Source organism: Euprymna scolopes, chromosome 20, assembly GCF_053919585.1.
Source record: "Euprymna scolopes isolate OS-2025 chromosome 20, ASM5391958v1, whole genome shotgun sequence".
Taxonomy (NCBI): Eukaryota; Metazoa; Mollusca; class Cephalopoda; order Sepiida; family Sepiolidae; genus Euprymna; species Euprymna scolopes.
In genome coordinates this window covers 53,319,872-53,343,678 of record NC_136501.1, presented here as the reverse complement: position 1 = coordinate 53,343,678, position 23,807 = coordinate 53,319,872, and the positions used below count along the sequence as shown (strand labels likewise).

Sequence of the window (23,807 nt, the reverse complement as noted above, 5' to 3'; positions counted from 1 at the left end):
AAAAATGATGTACGACCTTAGGAAGAAAAATGATGCAAGACCTTAGGAAGAAAAATGATGCACGACCTTAGGAAGAAAAATGATGCAAGACCTTAGGATAAAAATGATGTACGACCTTAGGATAAAAATGATGCACGACCTTAGGATAAAAAATGATGCACGACCTTAGGAAGAAAAATGATGAAAGACCTTAGGAAGAAAAATGATGCAAGACCTTAGGAAGAAAATTGATGCAAGACCTTAGGATGAAAAATTATACACGTCCTTAGGGAGAAAAATGATGTACGGCCTTAGGAAGAAAAATGATGAAAGACCTTAGGAAGAAAAATGATGAACGGCTTAGGAAGAAAAATGATACACGACCTTAGGAAGAAAAATGATACACGACCTTAGGAGGAAAAATGATGTACGGCCTTAGGAAGAAAAATGATGAAAGACCTTAGGAAGAAAAATGATGAACGGCTTAGGAAGAAAAATGATACACGACCTTAGGAAGAAAAATGATACACGACCTTAGGAGGAAAAATGATGCACGACCTTAGGAAGAAAAATGATGCAAGACCTAAGGAAGAAAAATGATGAACGGCCTTAGGAAGAAAAATGATGAACGGCCTTAGGAAGAAAAATGATGAACGGCCTTAGGAAGAAAAATGATGAACGGCCTTAGGAAGAAAAATGATACACGACCTTAGGAGGAAAAATGATGTACGGCCTTAGGAAGAAAAATGATGCAAGACCTAAGGAAGAAAAATGATGAACGGCCTTAGGAAGAAAAATGATGAACGGCCTTAGGAAGAAAAATGATACACGACCTTAGGAGGAAAAATGATGAACGACCTTAGGAAGAAAAATAATGTACGGCCTTAGGACGAAAAATGATGCAAGACCTTAGGAAGAAAAATGATGCAAGACCTTAGGAAGAAAAATGATGCACGACCTTAGGAAGAAAAATGATGCAAGACCTTAGGAAGTAAAATGATGAAAGACCTTAGGAAGAAAAATGATGCAAGACCTTAGGAAGAAAAATGGTACACGACCTTAAGGAAAAAAAATGATACACGACCTTAGGATAAAAATGATGCAAGACCTTAGGAAGAAAAATGGTACACGACCTTAGGAAGAAAAATGATGCACGACCTTAGGAAGAAAAATGATGCAAGACCTTAGGAAGAAAAATGATGAACGACCTTAAGGAAGAAAAATGATACACGACCTTAGGATAAAAATGATGCAAGACCTTAGGAAGAAAAATGGTACACGACCTTAGGAAGAAAAATGATGCACGACCTTAGGAAGAAAAATGGTACACGACCTTAGGAAGAAAAATGGTACACGACCTCAGGAAGAAAAATGATGCACGACCTTACGAAGAAAAATGATGCAAGACCTTAGGAAGAAAAATGATGAAAGACCTTAGGAAGAAAAATAATGAACGACCTTAGGAAGAAAAATGATGCACGACCTTAGGAAGAAAAATGATGCACGACCTTAGGAAGAAAAATGATGCACGACCTTAGGAAGAAAAATGATGCAAGACCTTAGGAAGAAAAATGATGCACGACCTTAGGAAGAAAAATAATGAATGACCTTAGGAAGAAAAATGATGTACGGCCTTAGGACGAAAAATGATGCAAGACCTTAGGAAGAAAAATGATGAACGACCTTAGGAAGAAAAATAATGAACGACCTTAGGAAGAAAAATGATGTACGGCCTTAGGAAGAAAAATGATGCAAGACCTAAGGAAGAAAAATGATGAACGGACTTAGGAAGAAAAATGATGAACGGCCTTAGGAAGAAAAATGATACACGACCTTAGGAGGAAAAATGATGAACGACCTTAGGAAGAAAAATAATGTACGGCCTTAGGACGAAAAATGATGCAAGACCTTAGGAAGAAAAATGATGCAAGACCTTAGGAAGAAAAATGATGCACGACCTTAGGAAGAAAAATGATGCAAGACCTTAGGAAGTAAAATGATGAAAGACCTTAGGAAGAAAAATGATGCAAGACCTTAGGAAGAAAAATGGTACACGACCTTAAGGAAAAAAAATGATACACGACCTTAGGATAAAAATGATGCAAGACCTTAGGAAAGAAAAATGGTACACGACCTTAGGAAGAAAAATGATGCACGACCTTAGGAAGAAAAATGATGCAAGACCTTAGGAAGAAAAATGATGAACGACCTTAAGGAAGAAAAATGATACACGACCTTAGGATAAAAATGATGCAAGACCTTAGGAAGAAAAATGGTACACGACCTTAGGAAGAAAAATGATGCACGACCTTAGGAAGAAAAATGGTACACGACCTTAGGAAGAAAAATGGTACACGACCTCAGGAAGAAAAATGATGCACGACCTTACGAAGAAAAATGATGCAAGACCTTAGGAAGAAAAATGATGAAAGACCTTAGGAAGAAAAATAATGAACGACCTTAGGAAGAAAAATGATGCACGACCTTAGGAAGAAAAATGATGCACGACCTTAGGAAGAAAAATGATGCACGACCTTAGGAAGAAAAATGATGCACGACCTTAGGAAGAAAAATGATGCACGACCTTAGGAAGAAAAATAATGAACGACCTTAGGAAGAAAAATGATGTACGGCCTTAGGACGAAAAATGATGCAAGACCTTAGGAAGAAAAATGATGAACGACCTTAGGAAGAAAAATAATGAACGACCTTAGGAAGAAAAATGATGTACGGCCTTAGGACGAAAAATGATGCAAGACCTTAGGAAGAAAAATGATGAACGACCTTAGGAAGAAAAATGATGAACGACCTCAGAAAGAAAAATAATGAACGACCTTAGGAAGAAAAATGATGTACGGCCTTAGGAAGAAAAATGATGCACGACCTTAGGAAGAAAAATGGTACACGACCTTAAGGAAGAAAAATGATACACGACCTTAGGATAAAAATGATGCAAGACCTTAGGAAGAAAAATGATGCACGACCTTAGGAAGAAAAATGATGCAAGACCTTAGGAAGAAAAATGATGCACGACCTTAGGAAGAAAAATGATGCAAGACCTTAGGAAGTAAAATGATGAACGACCTTAGGAAGAAAAATGATGTCATGCCTTAGGAAGAAAAATGATGCAAGACCTTAGGAAGAAAAATGATGCAAGACCTTAGGAAGAAAAATGATGCACGACCTTAGGAAGAAAAATGATGCAAGACCTTAGGAAGTAAAATGATGAAAGACCTTAGGAAGAAAAATGATGCAAGACCTTAGGAAGAAAAATGGTACACGACCTTAAAGAAGAAAAATGATACAAGACCTTAGGATAAAAATGATGCAAGACCTTAGGAAGAAAAATGGTACACGACCTTAGGAAGAAAAATGATGCACGACCTTAGGAAGAAAAATGATGCAAGACCTTAGGAAGAAAAATGATGCAAGACCTTAGGAAGAAAAATGATGCACGACCTTAGGAAGAAAAATGATGCAAGACCTTAGGAAGAAAAATGGTACACGACCTTAAGGAAGAAAAATGATGCACGACCTTAGGAAGAAAAATGGTACACGACCTTAGGAAGAAAAATGGTACACGACCTTAAGGAAGAAAAATGATGCACGACCTTAGGATAAAAATGATGCAAGACCTTAGGAAGAAAAATGGTACACGACCTTAGGAAGAAAAATGATGCACGACCTTAGGAAGAAAAATGGTACACGACCTTAGGAAGAAAAATGGTACACGACCTTAGGAAGAAAAATGATGCACGACCTTACGAAGAAAAATGATGCAAGACCTTAGGAAGAAAAATGATGAAAGACCTTAGGAAGAAAAATAATGAACGACCTTAGGAAGAAAAATGATGCACGACCTTAGGAAGAAAAATGATGCACGACCTTAGGAAGAAAAATGTAGCAAGACCTTAGGAAGAAAAATGATGAACGATCTTAGGAAGAAAAATAATGAACGACCTTAGGAAGAAAAATGATGTACGGCCTTAGGACGAAAAATGATGCAAGACCTTAGGAAGAAAAATGATGAACGACCTTAGGAAGAAAAATAATGAACGACCTTAGGAAGAAAAATGATGTACGGCCTTAGGACGAAAAATGATGCAAGAGCTTAGGAAGAAAAATGATGAACGACCTTAGGAAGAAAAATGATGAACGACCTTAGGAAGAAAAATGATGTACGGCCTTAGGACGAAAAATGATGCAAGACCTTAGGAAGAAAAATGATGAATGACCTTAGGAAGAAAAATAATGAACGACCTTAGGAAGAAAAATTATGTACGGCCTTAGGAAGAAAAATGATGCACGACCTTAGGAAGAAAAATGGTACACGACCTTAAGGAAGAAAAATGATACACGACCTTAGGATAAAAATGATGCAAGACCTTAGGAAGAAAAATGATGCACGACCTTAGGAAGAAAAATGATGCAAGACCTATGGAAGAAAAATGATGCACGACCTTAGGAAGAAAAATGATGCAAGACCTTAGGAAGTAAAATGATGAAAGACCTTAGGAAGAAAAATGATGCAAGACCTTAGGAAGAAAAATGGTACACGACCTTAAGGAAGAAAAATGATACACGACCTTAAGATAAAAATGATGCAAGACCTTAGGAAGAAAAATGGTACACGACCTTAAGGAAGAAAAATGATACACGACCTTAGGATAAAAATGATGCAAGACCTTTGGAAGAAAAATGGTACACGACCTTAGGAAGAAAAATGATGCACGACCTTAGGAAGAAAAATGGTACACGACCTTAGGAAGAAAAATGGTACACGACCTTAGGAAGAAAAATGATGCAAGACCTTAGGAAGAAAAATGATGAACGACCTTAGGAAGAAAAATGATGAAAGACCTTAGGAAGAAAAATGATGCAAGACCTTAGGAAGAAAAATGATGAAAGACCTTAGGAAGAAAAATAATGAACGACCTTAGGAAGAAAAATGATGCACTACCTTAGGAAGAAAAATGATGCACGACCTTAGGAAGAAAAATGATGCAAAACCTTAGGAAGAAAAATGATGAACGACCTTAGGAAGAAAAATAATGAACGACCTTAGGAAGAAAAATGATGCACTACCTTAGGAAGAAAAATGATGCACGACCTTAGGAAGAAAAATGATGCACGACCTTAGGAAGAAAAACGATGAACGACCTTAGGAAGAAAAATAATGAACGACCTTAGGAAGAGAAATGATGTACGGCCTTAGGACGAAAAATGATGCAAGACCTTAGGAAGAAAAATGATGAACGACCTTAGGAAGAAAAATAATGAACGACCTTAGGAAGAAAAATGATGTACGGCCTTAGGACGAAAAATGATGCAAGACCTTAGGAAGAAAAATGATGAACGACCTTAGGAAGAAAAATAATGAACGACCTTAGGAAGAAAAATGATGTACGGCCTTAGTACGAAAAATGATGCAAGACCTTAGGAAGAAAAATGATGAACGACCTTAGGAAGAAAAATAATGAACGACCTTAGGAAGAAAAATGATGTACGGCCTTAGGATGAAAAATGATGCACGACCTTAGGAAGAAAAATGGTACACGACCTTAAGGAAGAAAAATGATACACGACCTTAGGATAAAAATGATGCACGACCTTAGGAAGAAAAATGATGCACGACCTTAGGAAGAAAAATGATGCAAGACCTTAGGAAGAAAAATGATGAAAGACCTTAGGAAGAAAAATAATGAACGACCTTAGGAAGAAAAATAATGAACGACCTTAGGAAGAAAAATGATGCACGACCTTAGGAAGAAAAATGATGCACGACCTTAGGAAGAAAAATAATGAAAGACCTTAGGAAGAAAAATAATGAAAGACCTTAGGAAGAAAAATAATGAACGACCTTAGGAAGAAAAATAATGAACGACTTTAGGAAGAAAAATGATGAACGACCTTAGGAAGAAAAATGATGCACGACCTTAGGAAGAAAAATGATGCAAGACCTTAGGAAGAAAAATGATGAAAGACCTAAGGAAAAAAAATAATGAACGACCTTAGGAAGAAAAATAATGAACGACCTTAGGAAGAAAAATGATGCACGACCTTAGGAAGAAAAATGATGAACGACCTTAGGAAGAAAAATAATGAAAGACCTTAGGAAGAAAAATAATGAAAGACCTTAGGAAGAAAAATGATGAAAGACCTTAGGAAGAAAAATAATGAACGACCTTAGGAAGAAAAATAATGAACGACCTTAGGAAGAAAAATAATGAACGACCTTAGGAAGAAAAATGATGCACGACCTTAGGAAGAAAAATGATGCACGACCTTAGGAAGAAAAATAATGAAAGACCTTAGGAAGAAAAATAATGAAAGACCTTAGGAAGAAAAATGATGAAAGACCTTAGGAAGAAAAATGAATCACGACCTTAGGAAGAAAAATGATGCAAGACCTTAGGAAGAAAAATGATGAACGACCTTAGGAAGAAAAATAATGAACGACCTTAGGAAGAAAAATGATGTACGGCCTTAGGACGAAAAATGATGCAAGACCTTAGGAAGAAAAATGATGCAAGACCTTAGGAAGAAAAATGATGCACGACCTTAGGAAGAAAAATGATGCAAGACCTTAGGAAGAAAAATGATGAACGACCTTAGGAAGAAAAATAATTAACGACCTTATGAAGAAAAATGATGTACGGCCTTAGGACGAAAAATGATGCAAGACCTTAGGAAGAAAAATGATGCAAGACCTTAGGAAGAAAAATGATGCACGACCTTAGGAAGAAAAATGATGCAAGACCTTAGGAAGAAAAATAATGAACGACCTTAGGAAGAAAAATGATGTACGGCCTTAGGACGAAAAATGATGCAAGACCTTAGGAAGAAAAATGATGAACGACCTTAGGAAGAAAAATGATACACGACCTTAAGGAAGAAAAATGATACACGACCTTAGGATAAAAATGATGCAAGACCTTAGGAAGAAAAATGGTACACGACCTTAAGGAAGAAAAATGATACACGACCTTAGGATAAAAATGATGCAAGACCTTAGGAAGAAAAATGGTACACGACCTTAGGAAGAAAAATGATACACGACCTTAGGATAAAAATGATGCAAGACCTTAGGAAGAAAAATGATACACGACCTTAGGAAGAAAAATGTGCACGACCTTAGGAAGAAAAATGATGCAAGACCTTAGGAAGAATATGAGATACAAAGGACTGTGAAATATGAAATTTTTTTTTCAAATCTATAAACTAATACAGGCGAGGAAAAGGGATAGCAAAACCTATATAACTATAAAAGTGAAATTGCCTGTCTATGGTTGTCTGTGTATGTACATTTCCCTACCAAACTACTCTCTCAATTTTCTGTCTACAGACACGAGATTTACATAAGGGATATTGAGGTTTTGGAATATCTTTTTAATAGATTTTCGGCCAGAAATTTGGTTGTCAAGGGGTCAAAGTTCAACGATTTGACCTTTGAAAACTCTACCAAACTCTTCCATCAATATTGGGTCTAAACACTTGACATTTTAGATGTAGGTTACTTGGACATGGATCAAACTTTTTAATTTGATTTGAGCAGAAAAGGTAAAATGTTAAGCGATCTAAAGTGGAGTCAAAGTTTTAATAAATTTGACCTCTGCGGTCGCTCCCAACCTTTTTTTTTGTCTAAACATGTAAAAATTTACATAAATGGTATTCATACATGCAGCAAGCAATCGGTTTGGGGCCGAAAACTTTGCTGCTAAGGTGTCAAAGTTGTAAGAGTTGACCTTAGCAGACTCTACCAAACTCCTCCGCTAATTTTGGGTCTAAACACTTGAACTCTTTCTAATATTTGCATTCATCTCTACATTAATTATTGCATGGATTATTCACATATATGTTGCAAAGTAGAAGAATACCCCTTACAGGAAGGAAAAGTTGATTTGTGAATTAAACAGTTTTGTATTAATTTAATCTTACAAAGATTAAAATCAAGATATAATGCTAGTAACATTATGTCTAGAACCATTATTCCAATTTTGATCAAAATTCATACACACTATGATATTGTTTCGAGAAACTGTCTATCGTTTAAGCTTCAACCGTATAAGAAACTGGCACATATGCCATATTATTTACTCCGTATCTATTTATTACAAACGAAATAGAATGCAAATTAATAATATTTTAATTTTTAAATAAGATCTTGTGCCCATATAATGCCCTCTAAAACTAGTATACATATATTATGAAGAAATTAAACTTTGGGCAACATTTAATAATTGATTTTCAATTCTTATCATTAAACTTTAAAAAAAGTGGAGGTATCTGAATCTTCACGAAAAGAATGAACTCCGTCATTTTATATGCATCTAAATTAACCTACGTATAAACCGAACTAGCCATCATTAAGCCAAGTAGCTCTATTTCAAAATTCATATTGGTCGTTAAATTATCTTAATTATCAGTTTTATGCATACGAATATATCAATGGCGTCATCTCGAAAATATGTTCTATCCATCCACCATAATAATATGATTTATCAATTCAAAGGTAGTTGCAGTGCCGACTACGTGGGTTATGTAGTAGGTCGAACACAAGAAAGTATTTGTAAGTTATTTATCTAGATTTGGACAAAATCAAGGACGCATGAAAATCAGGTATGTCGAAAATACATGTATGACATACACACACACACACACACACACACACACACACACCACTCACATATGAACATTTAGACGATCATATCATTGGAACATAAATAGACTGCAACAACATAATTTAAGGTTCAGATAGTGAAGAACCACCATAGGCATTTAGTGACACGTACACACATTCCGATGAACCCTTCGTCACAAGTACATACCTCTGTATGCCATGCTGGTATCCCATTACACAACATATACAACCACCATAATAATGTGATTTATTAATTCAAATGTACTTGTAGTGATGACTACGTGAGTAGGACAACGTTGAGATTCGGGAGTAGAGTTAAACAACACTTTAATAACACTGACAAACGGACATTCTAAATAATGTGCCTAGGTCCTCTATAAAATACCATTTATTAAACTCTTCATGCGCAACCAATTTTAGTATTGATTACTTTTCCATTCTAATTCATGTTCAGTCGAAACATCATTTTAAAATCGTGGAGACTATTTCTGTTCGTTTAAAATGACTCTCCCTTTGTAAACAGAGGGAGTGCCCCTTTTTGATTTAGGCGCGATTTGCGTATTAGCTATTCCAGCATTTTATATATATATATATATATATATATATATATATATATATATATATATATATATATATATATATATATATCATAACGATGGTTTTATTCTGTAAAGGCACAGTTATGTCCGCTTATTTTTCATTTTATGAATACACCTTTGATACCGCTCTTTACTAATGAGGGCAAAACCGGCCGACTGACTTTTTTATTTTATTACTTTTAACCATGATCATTAATAAAATAATTCTTCCTTGCAGAATTGCAATAATGACAATGTTTTTGTAAATTGTATTATAATTACATGTACCCCCCCCCCCCAAAAAAAACGAACACATATATAAATAGACACAACTAACTTTACTTAAACAGAGTAATATATTTTAAATTTTATATTGTTTTCTACCAGTTAATCTAATATTAATTCTCTCTGCTTTTTTTCTTTTCTTCTCGTTATAGGGACATTCTTACCAAACGAAGACAGCGTAGTCTGATTGATAAATGGAAAACACGTGGTCTTCAACGTCGAGGTCTAACACCCAGTCCGAACCCGTCACTAGCGGGTCGCATTACTAACCCTTCATCCCAGGGTTACTTAAAGCATGATGGGCTGAGGTCACAATCTTATCCCAAACTGAACCCTACAACAAAGACTTACACCTGGAAAGACAGGCAGCAGGCAGCAGGGGATCCACTCGATTCGACCAACCTGGCCGTCGCGAAGACGTCAAACGCAACATCGGGCGGTGGGTCGACAGTCACCGCCGTGGCCGACGAGAAAGTTAAATCAAGCGCCCTTCGCAAACGGTCCAACCAGATTCAGGACATGGCGTGCCAAACTGATGCTGAGATTCTGGGAATGTTATTAGCCTTTTTGAGAAACCACATCCGCGGTGGTGCAGACCCAGAAGGGGGTGAAAAATCCTTCTTCAGCGGCCTGAACGATAAGTTAGTGACACTCTCTGGCAATGAGATCATGTGCAACCAAGACACGTCCAACAGTCGGCCGTTTCCGATTAACTCCCTTCCGCTCACGGAATCGCCAAAAGAAACCAGCAACGATTGCATCCCGGGTCACACGCTGACCAGCGAGAAGTCGCCGTTACTGAGCGCCGACGACGATCTGGACGTGATGTCGATGGGCGACACGTATCCCGAATCCGGGAAAGAGTTCAGCTTCTCGAGTAGCCTGCGCGAATTTCCGTTCATGCTAAAACGTCGACAAAAACCGAAGAACAACGAAGAAGAGGTATCAGAACTGTCGTGGATGGCACAAAATAGCAACCCGGATAGTACTGGAACGACTCCGGAGAATTGCCTCTTCCCTAGCGTATCCGAATCTCCTAACCCACAAGTAACTGGTCCACGAAAGATTATTCTTACGCCTCAATCGTCCTTAGAGTCTCGGGATAACGAGAAAGACTGCAACGGCTACGATCCGTCCTCGGGAACCTTTGCCGCCGACAGCAGAGATGCGAGTGGGGCCGGCTCCTCTGGGGCCGCTCCTGCGGTTGCAAACTTTCCTTCGAAAGGCGCGAGTGTGGCTGCTATGGCAACGTTATGCGAGAAGTATCCGATTGAGAGAGAGAAAAAGAGGGCGTCCAGTGCCTTAAGCTGGAGTAGCAGCAGTGGAAACGTTAGCTTTCGAAAGTCTTTAGAAGAAATGTCCATGCACGGATTGAATGCTACGGAAGACGAGGAAGTCTCCATGGAGAAGTTTGTTACGTATCTGAAGAAAAAAGGTATTTGCGTCGACGAGTCTTCCCTACAAAGCAGCGACGTCTAGACTAGATTGCTATGATACCAATCAAGGTTTTTATTGTTTAAAGAGAGAAAAAAAAAGTTTATACTTACGAATAATAAATGTGATTCCGAAGACCATCCACAATGAAAGTAATACAAACATACGCACTGCCATGAGCTGGCCGACCCGTGAGAGATATCTGCTTGAGAAAAGCAACTAAAAATAGTCTAATACTTGGATTTTGAATAAGAGACGTACACATGAGTATCCATATCGCTTAAAAAGGTTCATACTTAAAATATTAATGTCCCCCCCCTTCACAAAAAATTTCAACTGCCGATTTTGGCAGATATAAAAGAGCATGTTTTATCCTGTGTTTCAACCTGCAAGGGTTGGACTTTTATTTTTATTTTTCTTCGATGTGCGAAAATCGGTGCAGCACATTAAGAGGGGTGAAACAGCTACCAGCTGCTGATCGGTGTTCAAATCTAGGTAAAAAAAAAAGAACACACTAGAATTCTGAATATTGATTTTATAGGAGAGCAGCTTGGAGATAAATAAATAAAACGGAAAACTGTTTGGGTCTATTGTGATGTACTATGAACTGTGCAATATTATAAATAGTGCAAAATGAAACAAAATATCAAGTAAATCTTGTGGTAATCCCGCAAGAAACAAATAAAGCAAATCAACGAAAAAGAAACTATCATTTTCGCTACTGGCTACCATCAGTACCGAACAACATTCTTCCATGTTTTTATTTTTTTTTATATATTCAAATTTAAAAGCGTATACAAGGTACGCAGTAGAAATGAAAGACCATGCACATCCAAAACGAAAAAAAAAAAATATACACCCATGCGTAAAAAAAAAATCATTTAAAAGAACACAAAATTATACGAAGCGATTGAATTGGACGCAAAAGAAATCAGGAGACATTTTCTGAAAACAAAAGTGTGTAAACTCGTTTGAAATAAGGCATCCAATTGTTTTTTACACGTGAATTGGATTGAATGAATTGGGTCAGTATCATACTGACTGATTCTGGATATGTACTCGTACCTCAAAATGACTAAAAAAAGACAAATATTTTTTTTTTTGTTTGATGGTCCAGAAAAATTTGAAAGTTTACAGCCGGTAACTTGACTTTGTGAAATTTTAATTTATGGAAAACTGTTAATATTTTTACAATTCAGAAACTACAAAACACCGTTCGTAGACATGTAATTATATATAAATACGCACACACATATATGTACAAGTTAGCACATAATATATATATATATATATATATATTATGTATAAACGTATGAGATGATGTATATATATATACATGTATTTATATAAATCTATAATTTAAACCTGACGTATGCGTATAATATAAATATATACATATGTATACCACTGAGAAATATATACACATGTATGTATAAATATACATATATATATATATATATATATATATATATATATATATATATATATATATATATACACTGAATATATATTCATATCAAGAATGCATATACATGAATATTTATGCACATATATACATAGATATAAAAAATACCAATACATAACTGTATTGGTATTTTACCATCATTTAGCGCTATATATATTCATATGTATGCATATATTTTAAATGGATGTATATATATATATATATATATATATATATATATATATATATATATATATATATATATATATATATATACAGAAATATAGACAAAATATGTTTCTTTGTGATTGAATTCATATACATTTATATATACTAACATACATCTCTATTCTAAATGAGCATTTCTCAAAAGTATATATATATATATATACATATATATATATATATATAAGCATATCAGCATTTGCATTTTATCATATACATATATATACATATATATATATATATATATATATATATATATATATATATATATATAGCTGTGTGTGTGAGTGTACGTTTGTATGTGTTAGTGTGTTTATGTAAGTATATTTTGAAAACAAAATTTTCATCTAAGTACTTGTTTATAAATCTCCCGTGTCTCATTTTCATATAATTTTTGTTTTCGGCTCCTCAAACTATCTTCGACTTATTATTGTTATTTAGTGCATTAGGTATGTAAAGGTCTGGTTTCTTTCCCTTTTAAAATGAATTATAGGTTGTAGTTTGGTCCAGTTTAGACGACAGGACCATAGTACTCTCCAAAATTCCTACAACATTAGCCATCACGGATAACACGCCGATAGGTCGACGAGTTTAGAAAAAAAATATGAATAAATAATGATAATATATTCTGTATCATTCTATGAAACATGTTTCGATATATATGCATATATTTTAATACATATATATGCACATATGCATATAAAAATACACCAACACACACTTACACACCCACACACACACACACACACACATATATATATATATATATATATATATATATATATATATATATATAAGATGTTACTAAAAGAGTCATAATCCAGTTTGCTATAGTGGTATTTGAGATCTCGAAGTAGGTGTAATTCTTTGCCTAATTGGCAGGATGTATAATTTAAAACGTAAATATAATAATTTAAATCCAAATTTAAGTTAAAACTGAAAATACTACGCTAGCTAAGTGTGTTATCACAAAATAGTATAGTCTCGGATAAATATATTATTTTCTTAAATACGACATTTTGTCTGATAATATATATATATATATATATATATATATATATATATATATATATAGTTTTTAAATTAATATCCATTGATATGTGTTTCGTCTCATCTAGGACTAATCAGAGTGGCTGAATCTAGCGATATTCGAGATCGGGACCCCATCGTAAGAATCCTAACTCTTACCACTCGTCCACCTCGCACGACTGTTCGCGTATATCGTAATTTACGTAGATGTTATTGATTTTCCACGTAAATCGCGATATATCCGAACAGTCGTGCGAGGTGGGCGAGTGGTAAAAGTTTAGATGTCTTACCATGGGGTCCCGATCTCGAATACCGTTAGATTCAGCCACTCTATATAGTTGTAGACGACAAAACACGTTTTGGATAATTATATTTTAAACAAACAATATATATGCCGCTCCCCATTTGGGGGTACCAAATTGGTTAAAGGGAAAATTATTCCCAATTTGCATTAGGTAAAAATGCACTTTCGTAAATAATTGAATTCATTCAAGACGTATCGCAAAAACAAAAACAAATAACACGCACATATATATATATATATATATATATATATATATATATATATATATATATATATGTGTGTGTAATTTACCTCATTTTGAAATATGTCTAATAAAATCTTAAGCCATCAACCGTTTGAAGTCATACATGGGATGCAAATATTTAAAATATTTTTTTCACTTTGATCTTGAATTCACGGCATAATTTTTATTCATCGGAGAGAGTTTTTTATTTTTTTTTAATATAAGTTACTGGCATGCAACGTGACGTTAAATTCTTACATAAGGCGTGTTTCAATTCCGAAACCTCATGGCGCCACGTGGTACACGACAACATTCAATGTAAATAAAAGAGTTTACTTAAAATAAGGTAACATTCTTAATATTTTCTGTATAAAAAAAACATTTTTTCGCGAAAAGTTTAAGACCAAATTCGTTTATTATATTTGCATGCTATGTATGTTGTAATTGTTACAAACGCTAATTAGTAAATTCGATAAAGAAATTGTAGACTTTAAGTAGTGCACTTGCTTTACAAAACATTAAAAAAATACAATTCATCCACAATTACTGTTCATTTATAAATACAATTAATTTACAACACTTAAACTTCAGATATGAATTATATTTAAGGTTAAAAATGCGTTCGTTGGTTAGTTGTTTTGCTTTTGTTTGTTTTTTTGTTTTACGGCATATCAACCCCTGTCAGGTTATTTAATGCCGAATCCAAAGATTTGAAGACAAATTTTTTAATAGAATATATTTGTTGTTTTCAAGTCGGTTTCTATTTAACCCATAGTTGGGATCCTAACAGGTACTGCCACCCCGGGTCAAAGTGGACCTGGGAGCTATGGCAATTAAAGAGTTGCTCCACACCCCCCAAAGCCCGCAAGCTGGGGCCTCACCACTGGATATAGTTTAAGGTCATATCCAGGACCTAGAAATGTGTGAAGTAGGTATTATTATAATTAGATTATGAATACATTTTTTTTTTATCGTTCGTAAAAAAAAATGTAGATTTTTTCATTCTTTTTCGACTTTTACTTCAGAAAGAATTCAGGCATCAAGCGGTCACTTTTAAAGTGAACACTTGATTTCTATTTGAGATACACAAATACCTGATTTTTGCAGTCAAGATTCTCTTGTACTTCCCAAATGTTTAGTAGGTAAAGCAATAAGAACATAATTAATCTTAAAAATTGATCATTTAATTATGTTATAGTCTTCCCTTTATGACGACCTTTTCTCCAGGTTAAAACTTAATCCATCCGTGTGGCGTATCCGGCTATACGCTGTTATTTTATGTACTATTATTGGAAGAGATATACAACCACTATTATGAACCAGAGTATATCCCTATCGAAGGGATCTTTCGGTGATTTGTTATTTTTTATATTTAGTCAGGTTTTCCTCGTAGAGTTGTAGATTGTAAGCATATATATATATATATATATATATATATATATATATATATATATATATATATATATATATATACACACACATTTATATATATATATATTACTGTATATATATAATTTATGCAAATCTAATTTCATATATACACATATGTATATAATTTTATGTATATATATAAATGTATACACACACATATATATGCTCATACTTATAATATTTTAATTGTAAGTATATAAATACCTGTATATGCATACCATATGTATATATATATATATATACAATTATATATAAATATAATCATCTATATATTTAATTTATATATTATATATATATTTATATATGCATATGTATATAATCTTATATATACATATATACACATACCCACACATATATATGTATGCACACACATATATTATAATATGTACAAACACATCGATCAATAAAACACCTACTTTTGTTAAAACTGAACATCATTTCAACCATGTTTTTATCAACCACCCCCATCCAAGAATCGAAAGGAACAGTCCACAGTTTAAGTAAACACTGGTTATTTGAAGGCAAAACCTTCCATTAAACAAACTTAAATACACGTTCAAAGATATTTAAAAACTGGTGCAGTAATTGTAGGAGAGTACCTATTTACTATGCCTCCCCACGGGACAGAGTTAGACACCAGAGTCGTTTTTTAACGTGGAGAAAAGGTACAAAAATAAAAATTGTCTCAGTCCTGAAGGATTTCTCCTCCACCAAAAGAGAACAAGAAATGGAAGTGCAGCATCTGAAGAACAGATACTACATTTTGATCTTGTTTATATATTTTATTGCTTTTAAAATTTTTGAAAATACAATTAAGTAAAAAACAAAAAAAACTCTTAAACAACAAAATTAGGCACAAGGCCCTACAAGAAATTGGGGAGGGGAAGGGTTCAGGGTCTTTGTAACTAAAGTGATTAAAAGTAATAAATGTAGACTTTGGAGTCTTACTCTTGACTGGCAACATTTACCAAAATACCTCATTCACTCTATGGATCTTAATCTAACTAATAAATCCCCAGCGTTTAAGAGTCAAAAACATATTTACAATTTATAAACAGTTGTATGTGTGTTTGTGTATGTATTTTTTAAAAAAAATTTGTGTGTGTGTATGTTTGAAAAAATAATTGTAGGAGAGTAGAAAGAGAGTTTTAGATTTACTTTCGACAGCCTCGTAATTCTTGTTTCTGATTCTTTTTTTTTTATCCTGACGTTCCGTACCCGATGCTTACGATAAAGGAAAAAGTATTGTAGTTCGTAACATCGACATTTGTTAACCTTTTATTATTGGTGTTTTTTTTTTAACTTCTTATATGAAGTAGCTTCATGTTTTCTCTGGAGTTATTTTCATTAAAAATTTATGAATGTTGAGAAACAAAATTAAATTAAAATTTATCAAAAATAATTAGTTAAATAGTAACTTTATTCAAAGCATAATAAAAAAAAATCTTAATGTAAGTAGATTTCCACTGGGTCATTGGTTGCAAGAAAAATAATTTGGAAGTGTGTGTGAGCGTCAGATCCTCCAATTAAATCTATTGCTGTTGATCTGATTATACATAAAATTTATGAAATGATTTTCTGTTGTATTTGAAAATACGGGCGAAGTACTGCCAAAAGTAACTTACTGAGCGTTTTAAAAATGCAGTCACGATAAGTGGGCATGTAGGAAAAATTCTATTTTACATAGATGATAAGTACATATCTATCTAAATTTGTAGGTGCTTATATTGAGGGTATCAAACTTTGAAAGTGTTTGCTTCAGACAAAACAGACTATGCATTTATTTCACACTCATGGTATTTTAGCAATGTGTAAAATAGTACTTCTTACATCCGTTTCGTTGAATAGCAGAAATTTACCAAACAACTCATCAGAGACAAATATTTGTTCCGCGAAATGATGCTCGACAGTTTGTTTTTTCTGGGTTCCCCCCCCCCGTTGGACAAAAAGGATATTGCGAATGGAAAAATGTACATGAAAAATGAAAGTATTTTAATATTTTACAAAATCATAAAAATAAAAATAAAATAAAATAATAATTTATTATTATAGAGCATAAAGGTGACATTGCGAGCAGGAACTCGTTAGATAAACAACCTATGAGAAAACATTATTTTATAACGCCATAGATAATGTATATATTGTATATATGTATATATATATATATATATATATATATATATATATATATATGTGTGTGTGTGTGTGTATATATATATAGGTATATATGTATGTATAGGTATATATGTATGTATAGGTATATATGTACGTATAGGTATATATGTATGTATAGGTATATATGTATGTATAGGTATATATGTATGTATAAGCATATATCTATGTATATGTATATATGCATATATATGTGTATATATATACATATATATGTATGAATATATATGTATGTATATATACATTTATATATACATGTATATATATTTGCATATATGAATATATATATATATATTTCAACAATCACTTTACATTATTTAATGAGAGTCTTATGTAGTAAATAAATAAATATAGGTAAAATAAGTCAAAAAATGTAAAGTAGAATTCAAAAAGTAATTTTTTATGCTATTTGCAGAGATGACCTTTCAATAATTTAGACCCTTGGCTTCCTTTAACTCTCTCTACTACTCTACTATGCGCCTTAGATGTACCCTATTGCCACCCTCGCCTCCTCTCATATGTACTAAATCAATAAAACTAGAAAAATTATAGATCTGCATATCTATGCATGTATATATTAGACATTTTACAGAATATTAGAAAAAAAACATCGTTATTGTTTGTTTCAAATGCGGGGCTGTTAGTTTATCGTTGAAAAATACATTGGATTCTCTTTAGCTTCTGAAGGCAAAAAGAGTCAAATACATTTTTCGACCATAAACTCTCTTCATTTGATTAAAAACTGTCGGTACCTATCGCTTTTCTGGCTATCCTCTGAATTTATTAAAATATATTATATCCTGTTATATTGAATTTAGCTTTATAATTAGGTACTTTGCTTGAAGTTCTTTTTTTACAAACGCTATACACCCCCCCACACACACACACATATATATATATATATATATATATATATATATATATATATATATATATATATATATACTTTTTTAAAAGATATGAATTGGTTAGCTTAATTTATTTTGGAGGAAAGATCCAGTATCAAAAATATATTGTTGATGTGTATTGAGGGAGATAGTGTTTGATAAACCCTGCTAGGGAGCCACAATTTTATATACTGTTTGCGTTTAAATACCCGAAACGGTGTTTCGTTGCAACCATTGTTTGTTCAAAATTGTTAAAATTACTTAGCGATACAGGAAATTAATTGACTTATTTAGAAAATAATTTTCCCGCGAAGGATATATTTTTTAAATAGTTTTAAAGGTTTTGAAGAAACTTCCCAAACTTATATAAACAGCATTTAATAAATTATACATTCCAAAATGTCCACATTCCTAACACGACTCGAAGGTTCGAACACGCTATCAATTAAGAGTAAACGTTTTTAACTTACTTAATCCAGAACGAATGTGGACCTTAAAATAAAATACATGTTGAAGCGCGAATCTAAAATATTATTAAAGTAGAGAGACCATCAAAGAACACGAGAAGCCATCACCTTCTCTCCGCCCGTTTTAATTATTTCTTAAGAATCAAATAATCAAACAATTAATTTGTTCATACATTTTCCCCGTTTTTTTTTTTTTAATCATACAACTTTCCATGCATATTCGTCTACCGAGCTATTTTTAAATAGTATTCTCAAGTTCAGTTCAAATTTATGATATTTTCATTTTATCAAATTGTTAGGTGAGAGTATAGATACGTTACAAAACACCTTCCTCTCGTCATGTACGAAAGTAGCTTTCTAAATAATAACGTTATTATTTTAGTACGGTTAAATAAGTGCCGATTAATCTATTATTATTAACCGTGATCAATGTTTTTTTTTTCATGTTTTACTTTCAAAAAAAAAAAATCTACGCTAGATAGATGAATTATATATTCGAACAATCCAATGTGACAGACGGTGGATTGCGATTCACATACGGAAAATAAATAAAGAGTAAATACCTTTACATTCCTTTATCTAATAATTTTTTTTATCGCTTAAAAAAAGAGAAACACATAAACATTCCATAGGATATCGTTCATCAGTTGACTCCAGGTTGAATAAATTTCATCCCGATTCCACACTAAACAAGACTGACAAGTTTGATGGAATTTATTTTATTCATTCGTAGATGACCAAACGAAAGAACTGCGTGTATTCAAAGCAGCCATAATAATGTGTGGATTGATATATTTCATAAGAGCTCTTAAATAATTTAAATGCTTTTTTTACTAACGTATAATATGTATTATGTCTCACTCTCTCTCTCTCTCTCTCTCTCTCTCTCTCTATATATATATATATATATATATATATATATATATATATATATATATATATATATACATATACGTGTGTGTGTGTGATTTCAAAGGTTATGAGAGTTTTTTTTTGGAAGCATCTATAACGTTGTTGGTTTTTTTATTATATATAATATTTTATTTTTTATATTGCAAGCGGCACTCTGCTCTTTATCATAAAAAAGAAGCGAAATAAAAAGGAAAGACGTTGAAAAAAACCCTGGAAGTTTGAATTTTTAGGGCTGCGTTCATTGCTTTGAACAATGTTGGAAAGAGTTCACATGAATTATTTTACCGTTTGTGAAAGAAGAATGCTGTATTAAAAAAAATATTGTTTTTTTTTTTTCATTTGCAAACGCATTAGAGTTCTCTTCAATCGGAAAAAAAGACTCATTTATTTTCATTTTATTCTTCAATAAACCCTCATAACATTTGGCATTACTATTCTAGAAACACACGTGGACTTTTTAACATTACATTATTTAACATAATATTATAGTATGTATATATATATATATATATATATATATATATATATATATATATATGTATATATGGGTGGATGGGTGGGTGAGTGCATGTGTGTTTGTGTGTGTTTGTGTCTGTATGTTAGCGTGAAACGTTGTATACTAGCTGTTCATCAAATAATAATTATTTTCAAAGATATATATATATATATATATATATATACATACACATATATACACACAGGAAAACCCATACACATACACACACACGCATATAATATATATATCTGTATGTTAGGGAAGAATGATGTATACTAGCTGTTCATCAAATAATAATTATTTTAAAGACATATATATATATATATATATATATATATATACACACATAAAATGCACACACAGACACACCCTTTACACACACACACACACACACACGTATATATATATATATATATATATATATATATATATGTATATATATATATATATATATATATAACGAGAGTAAATATCATGCAAATTATGATTAACAAACACTTATTGTTCGGAAAACAATGAATACAAGATGAAATGAATTATTTTCTTCCATGGAGTTTCTAAAATATAGCCATTTCTTCTCAACAGTAGTATAGCAAAAAAGGCGTATATAACATTGATAGCGAAGAAATTGAATGCTTTAAAGTTTGAATGAAAGGAATGTGTATAGGTCATATAGAAATGTATACAGCCGCATAAATATATATATATATATATGTACATATATATATAAACATATATGTACATATATATTCATATATATGCATATATACATACATACATATATATACATACATATACATACATATATACATACATATATATACATACATATATACATACATATATATATATACATATGCATATATATACATACATATATATACATACATATACATATACATACATATATACATATATATGCATACATATATATAGATATATACACATATATTCAGATATACATATATATACATACATATATATACATATATACATATGTTTATATATATACATATATACATTTATTCATACATATATATATACATATATATACCTACATAAATTTATATGTATACATATACTTGCGTATATATACATACTTATATATACATATATATGCGTACATAGTATACACATACATATATACATACATGTATATTTACATATATATATACATATATACATACATATGCATTCTTATATGTACATACATACATGTATATACATATATATACATACATATATACACATATATATATATATACATATATATATATATATACATATAATTATATATATATATATATATATATATATAATGATGTGTGTGTGTTTTCACTTTTATGTTTGTTAACTTTGAATAACATTCGTTAAAACAAAGTTATGACTTTTCCGTTCCTTTCTTTATTTTGGACGGGCGGTGTTTGGTGGACACATGGATCTCAATATTACCATTTATAGGAAGAGTGTTAATGACTTTGTTTTATTTTTATTTTCCAAATATTGTTATTAGTCTTTGTTGTATGTATTTGTATTATTACCATATGTTTATATAAATATGTTGCCATGTGTTAAACATTAACTCAAAACGAACAATATTGTTTTTTTTCTTCCGAATTTGTAAAGTGTTCAATATAAAATGGTGTCAATTCTTTCTTCTATTAACAATGAACAGGCCACACAAATGCAAACATACGGACCAACGTGTATACAAGAATGTATGTATATACATATAAACGTGTATATATATATATATGCATATATATATATATATATATATATATATATATATATATATATATATACATATACATATATGCGTTTTATTTTTTTATTATCGTATCTTTCTGTTAAGTTACATTACTGTTTCAGCTACCCGGCCGTTTTTTTGCCGTCTGTTGCTTCCTCAGACTTTTACAGAAATTTCTGTAAAAGTCTGAGGAAGCTACAGGCGGCAAATGTAACTTAAAACGCATATTTGCTCTACAACAGTATGTAGCACTTTCTTCAGTTTTTATTAATTGCCATTTCTACTATATATATATATATATATATATATATATATATATATATATATATTTCATTTAGTAATATAGATGTTTTTTGTCTATTATTTTTTTTAATTTTTTGTCTATTATTTTTTTAATAAATAAAAAAGTAATTTTTTGTGTTAGAACTCTGTTTAAAGATTATGGGTTCATAAATTGACCTGGATATTAAGTGTGCTCTGAATTGTTTCCAAGAGAACCCGTAAAATATATTTTACTACATAATTAAAAGCATATGATAAAATATGATCTGATAAATATATGTATGTATGTGTGTGTGTGTTTGTGTGTGTGTGTGTGTGTGTGTATGGTTTGTCAACAATCTATTTGTTCAATATTGCGGGCCAATGTTCGAACTTTCTGTACGAGTGTAAAAAGAAACTTGTCATAGTGGCGAAATGTCCTATACGAGAATATGTCTCCAACAACAAGCGGTATATCGGCACGACCAGAATCACGTCGCCTGTCTTCCCTTACAGCTCCATCTACTAACAACTTGTAGCACATGTCACCCCACAAACGATTTTAGAAACATATTAATAAAAAAAAAAACTAATTTTAGCCATCTCATATTGTCACCTGCGCCTCTTAATCATGGAAGCCTTACTCATTTGCATAATTAAACCGAGCATCAATCAGGATCAATATGAGAGGGAAATCACGTTTAAGAGCTTTTAATGATTTTAAACGATTTTAATCGACTTTTACATGAAGTAACCAAACGCAATTTTTAATTTCATCACTCGCCTGAAGACGACTTGTGAACGTCGAAAACAACGCGAATATCGCAAAATTATGTTACACTCGACCAGGACGCTCGAACATTGGCATGCAAAAAAAAAAAAAAAAAGGAAGAAGGTTTGCAAGAAAAATAAACAGGACTTTTCCCTGTTGTTTGTTGAACGAAACATGCACACGAGAAAAATTCCAGCCCAAATCTACCAATATATATATATATATATATATATATATATATATATATATATATATATATATATATATATATATATATATATATGCTCTAAGTTAAAAATATTTTATATAAAAAACCATTGAATTTCAAAAACGTTGCGAATAGTTCTCAGTTAAAATAGCAAGATATTATTTCATTCAATGTAGTTTAACAATATTATAAGCATGAGTCGCTACAATAAATTTACTGTTTCAGTTTTAGGAGACATTATAAGGTGACAAGATACCACTGGTATTATTCGAGGTCAGACATTTTTAAGAATATAACAAGCCTCGTATG

The 23,807-nt window shown here is 32.0% G+C and overlaps 1 protein-coding gene across 2 annotated transcripts in view; it reads left to right on the top strand.

Annotated features, from left to right (window-relative positions):
* The window catches only part of LOC145241433 (metabotropic glutamate receptor 1-like), a 704,312-nt gene extending 692,543 nt beyond the window's left edge, over positions 1–11,769 (top strand). Inside the window, exon 9 of one of the 2 annotated variants that reach the window (XM_080104383.1) lies at positions 9,636–11,769. In XM_080104383.1, the coding sequence (XP_079960509.1) occupies positions 9,636–10,962 (1,327 nt within the window). In that variant the 3' untranslated portion in view covers positions 10,963–11,769. The remainder of the gene's footprint in view (positions 1–9,635) is intronic. The other variant, XM_080104384.1, reaches the window with a different exon arrangement.
* Positions 11,770–23,807: the final 12,038 nt, after the last annotated feature.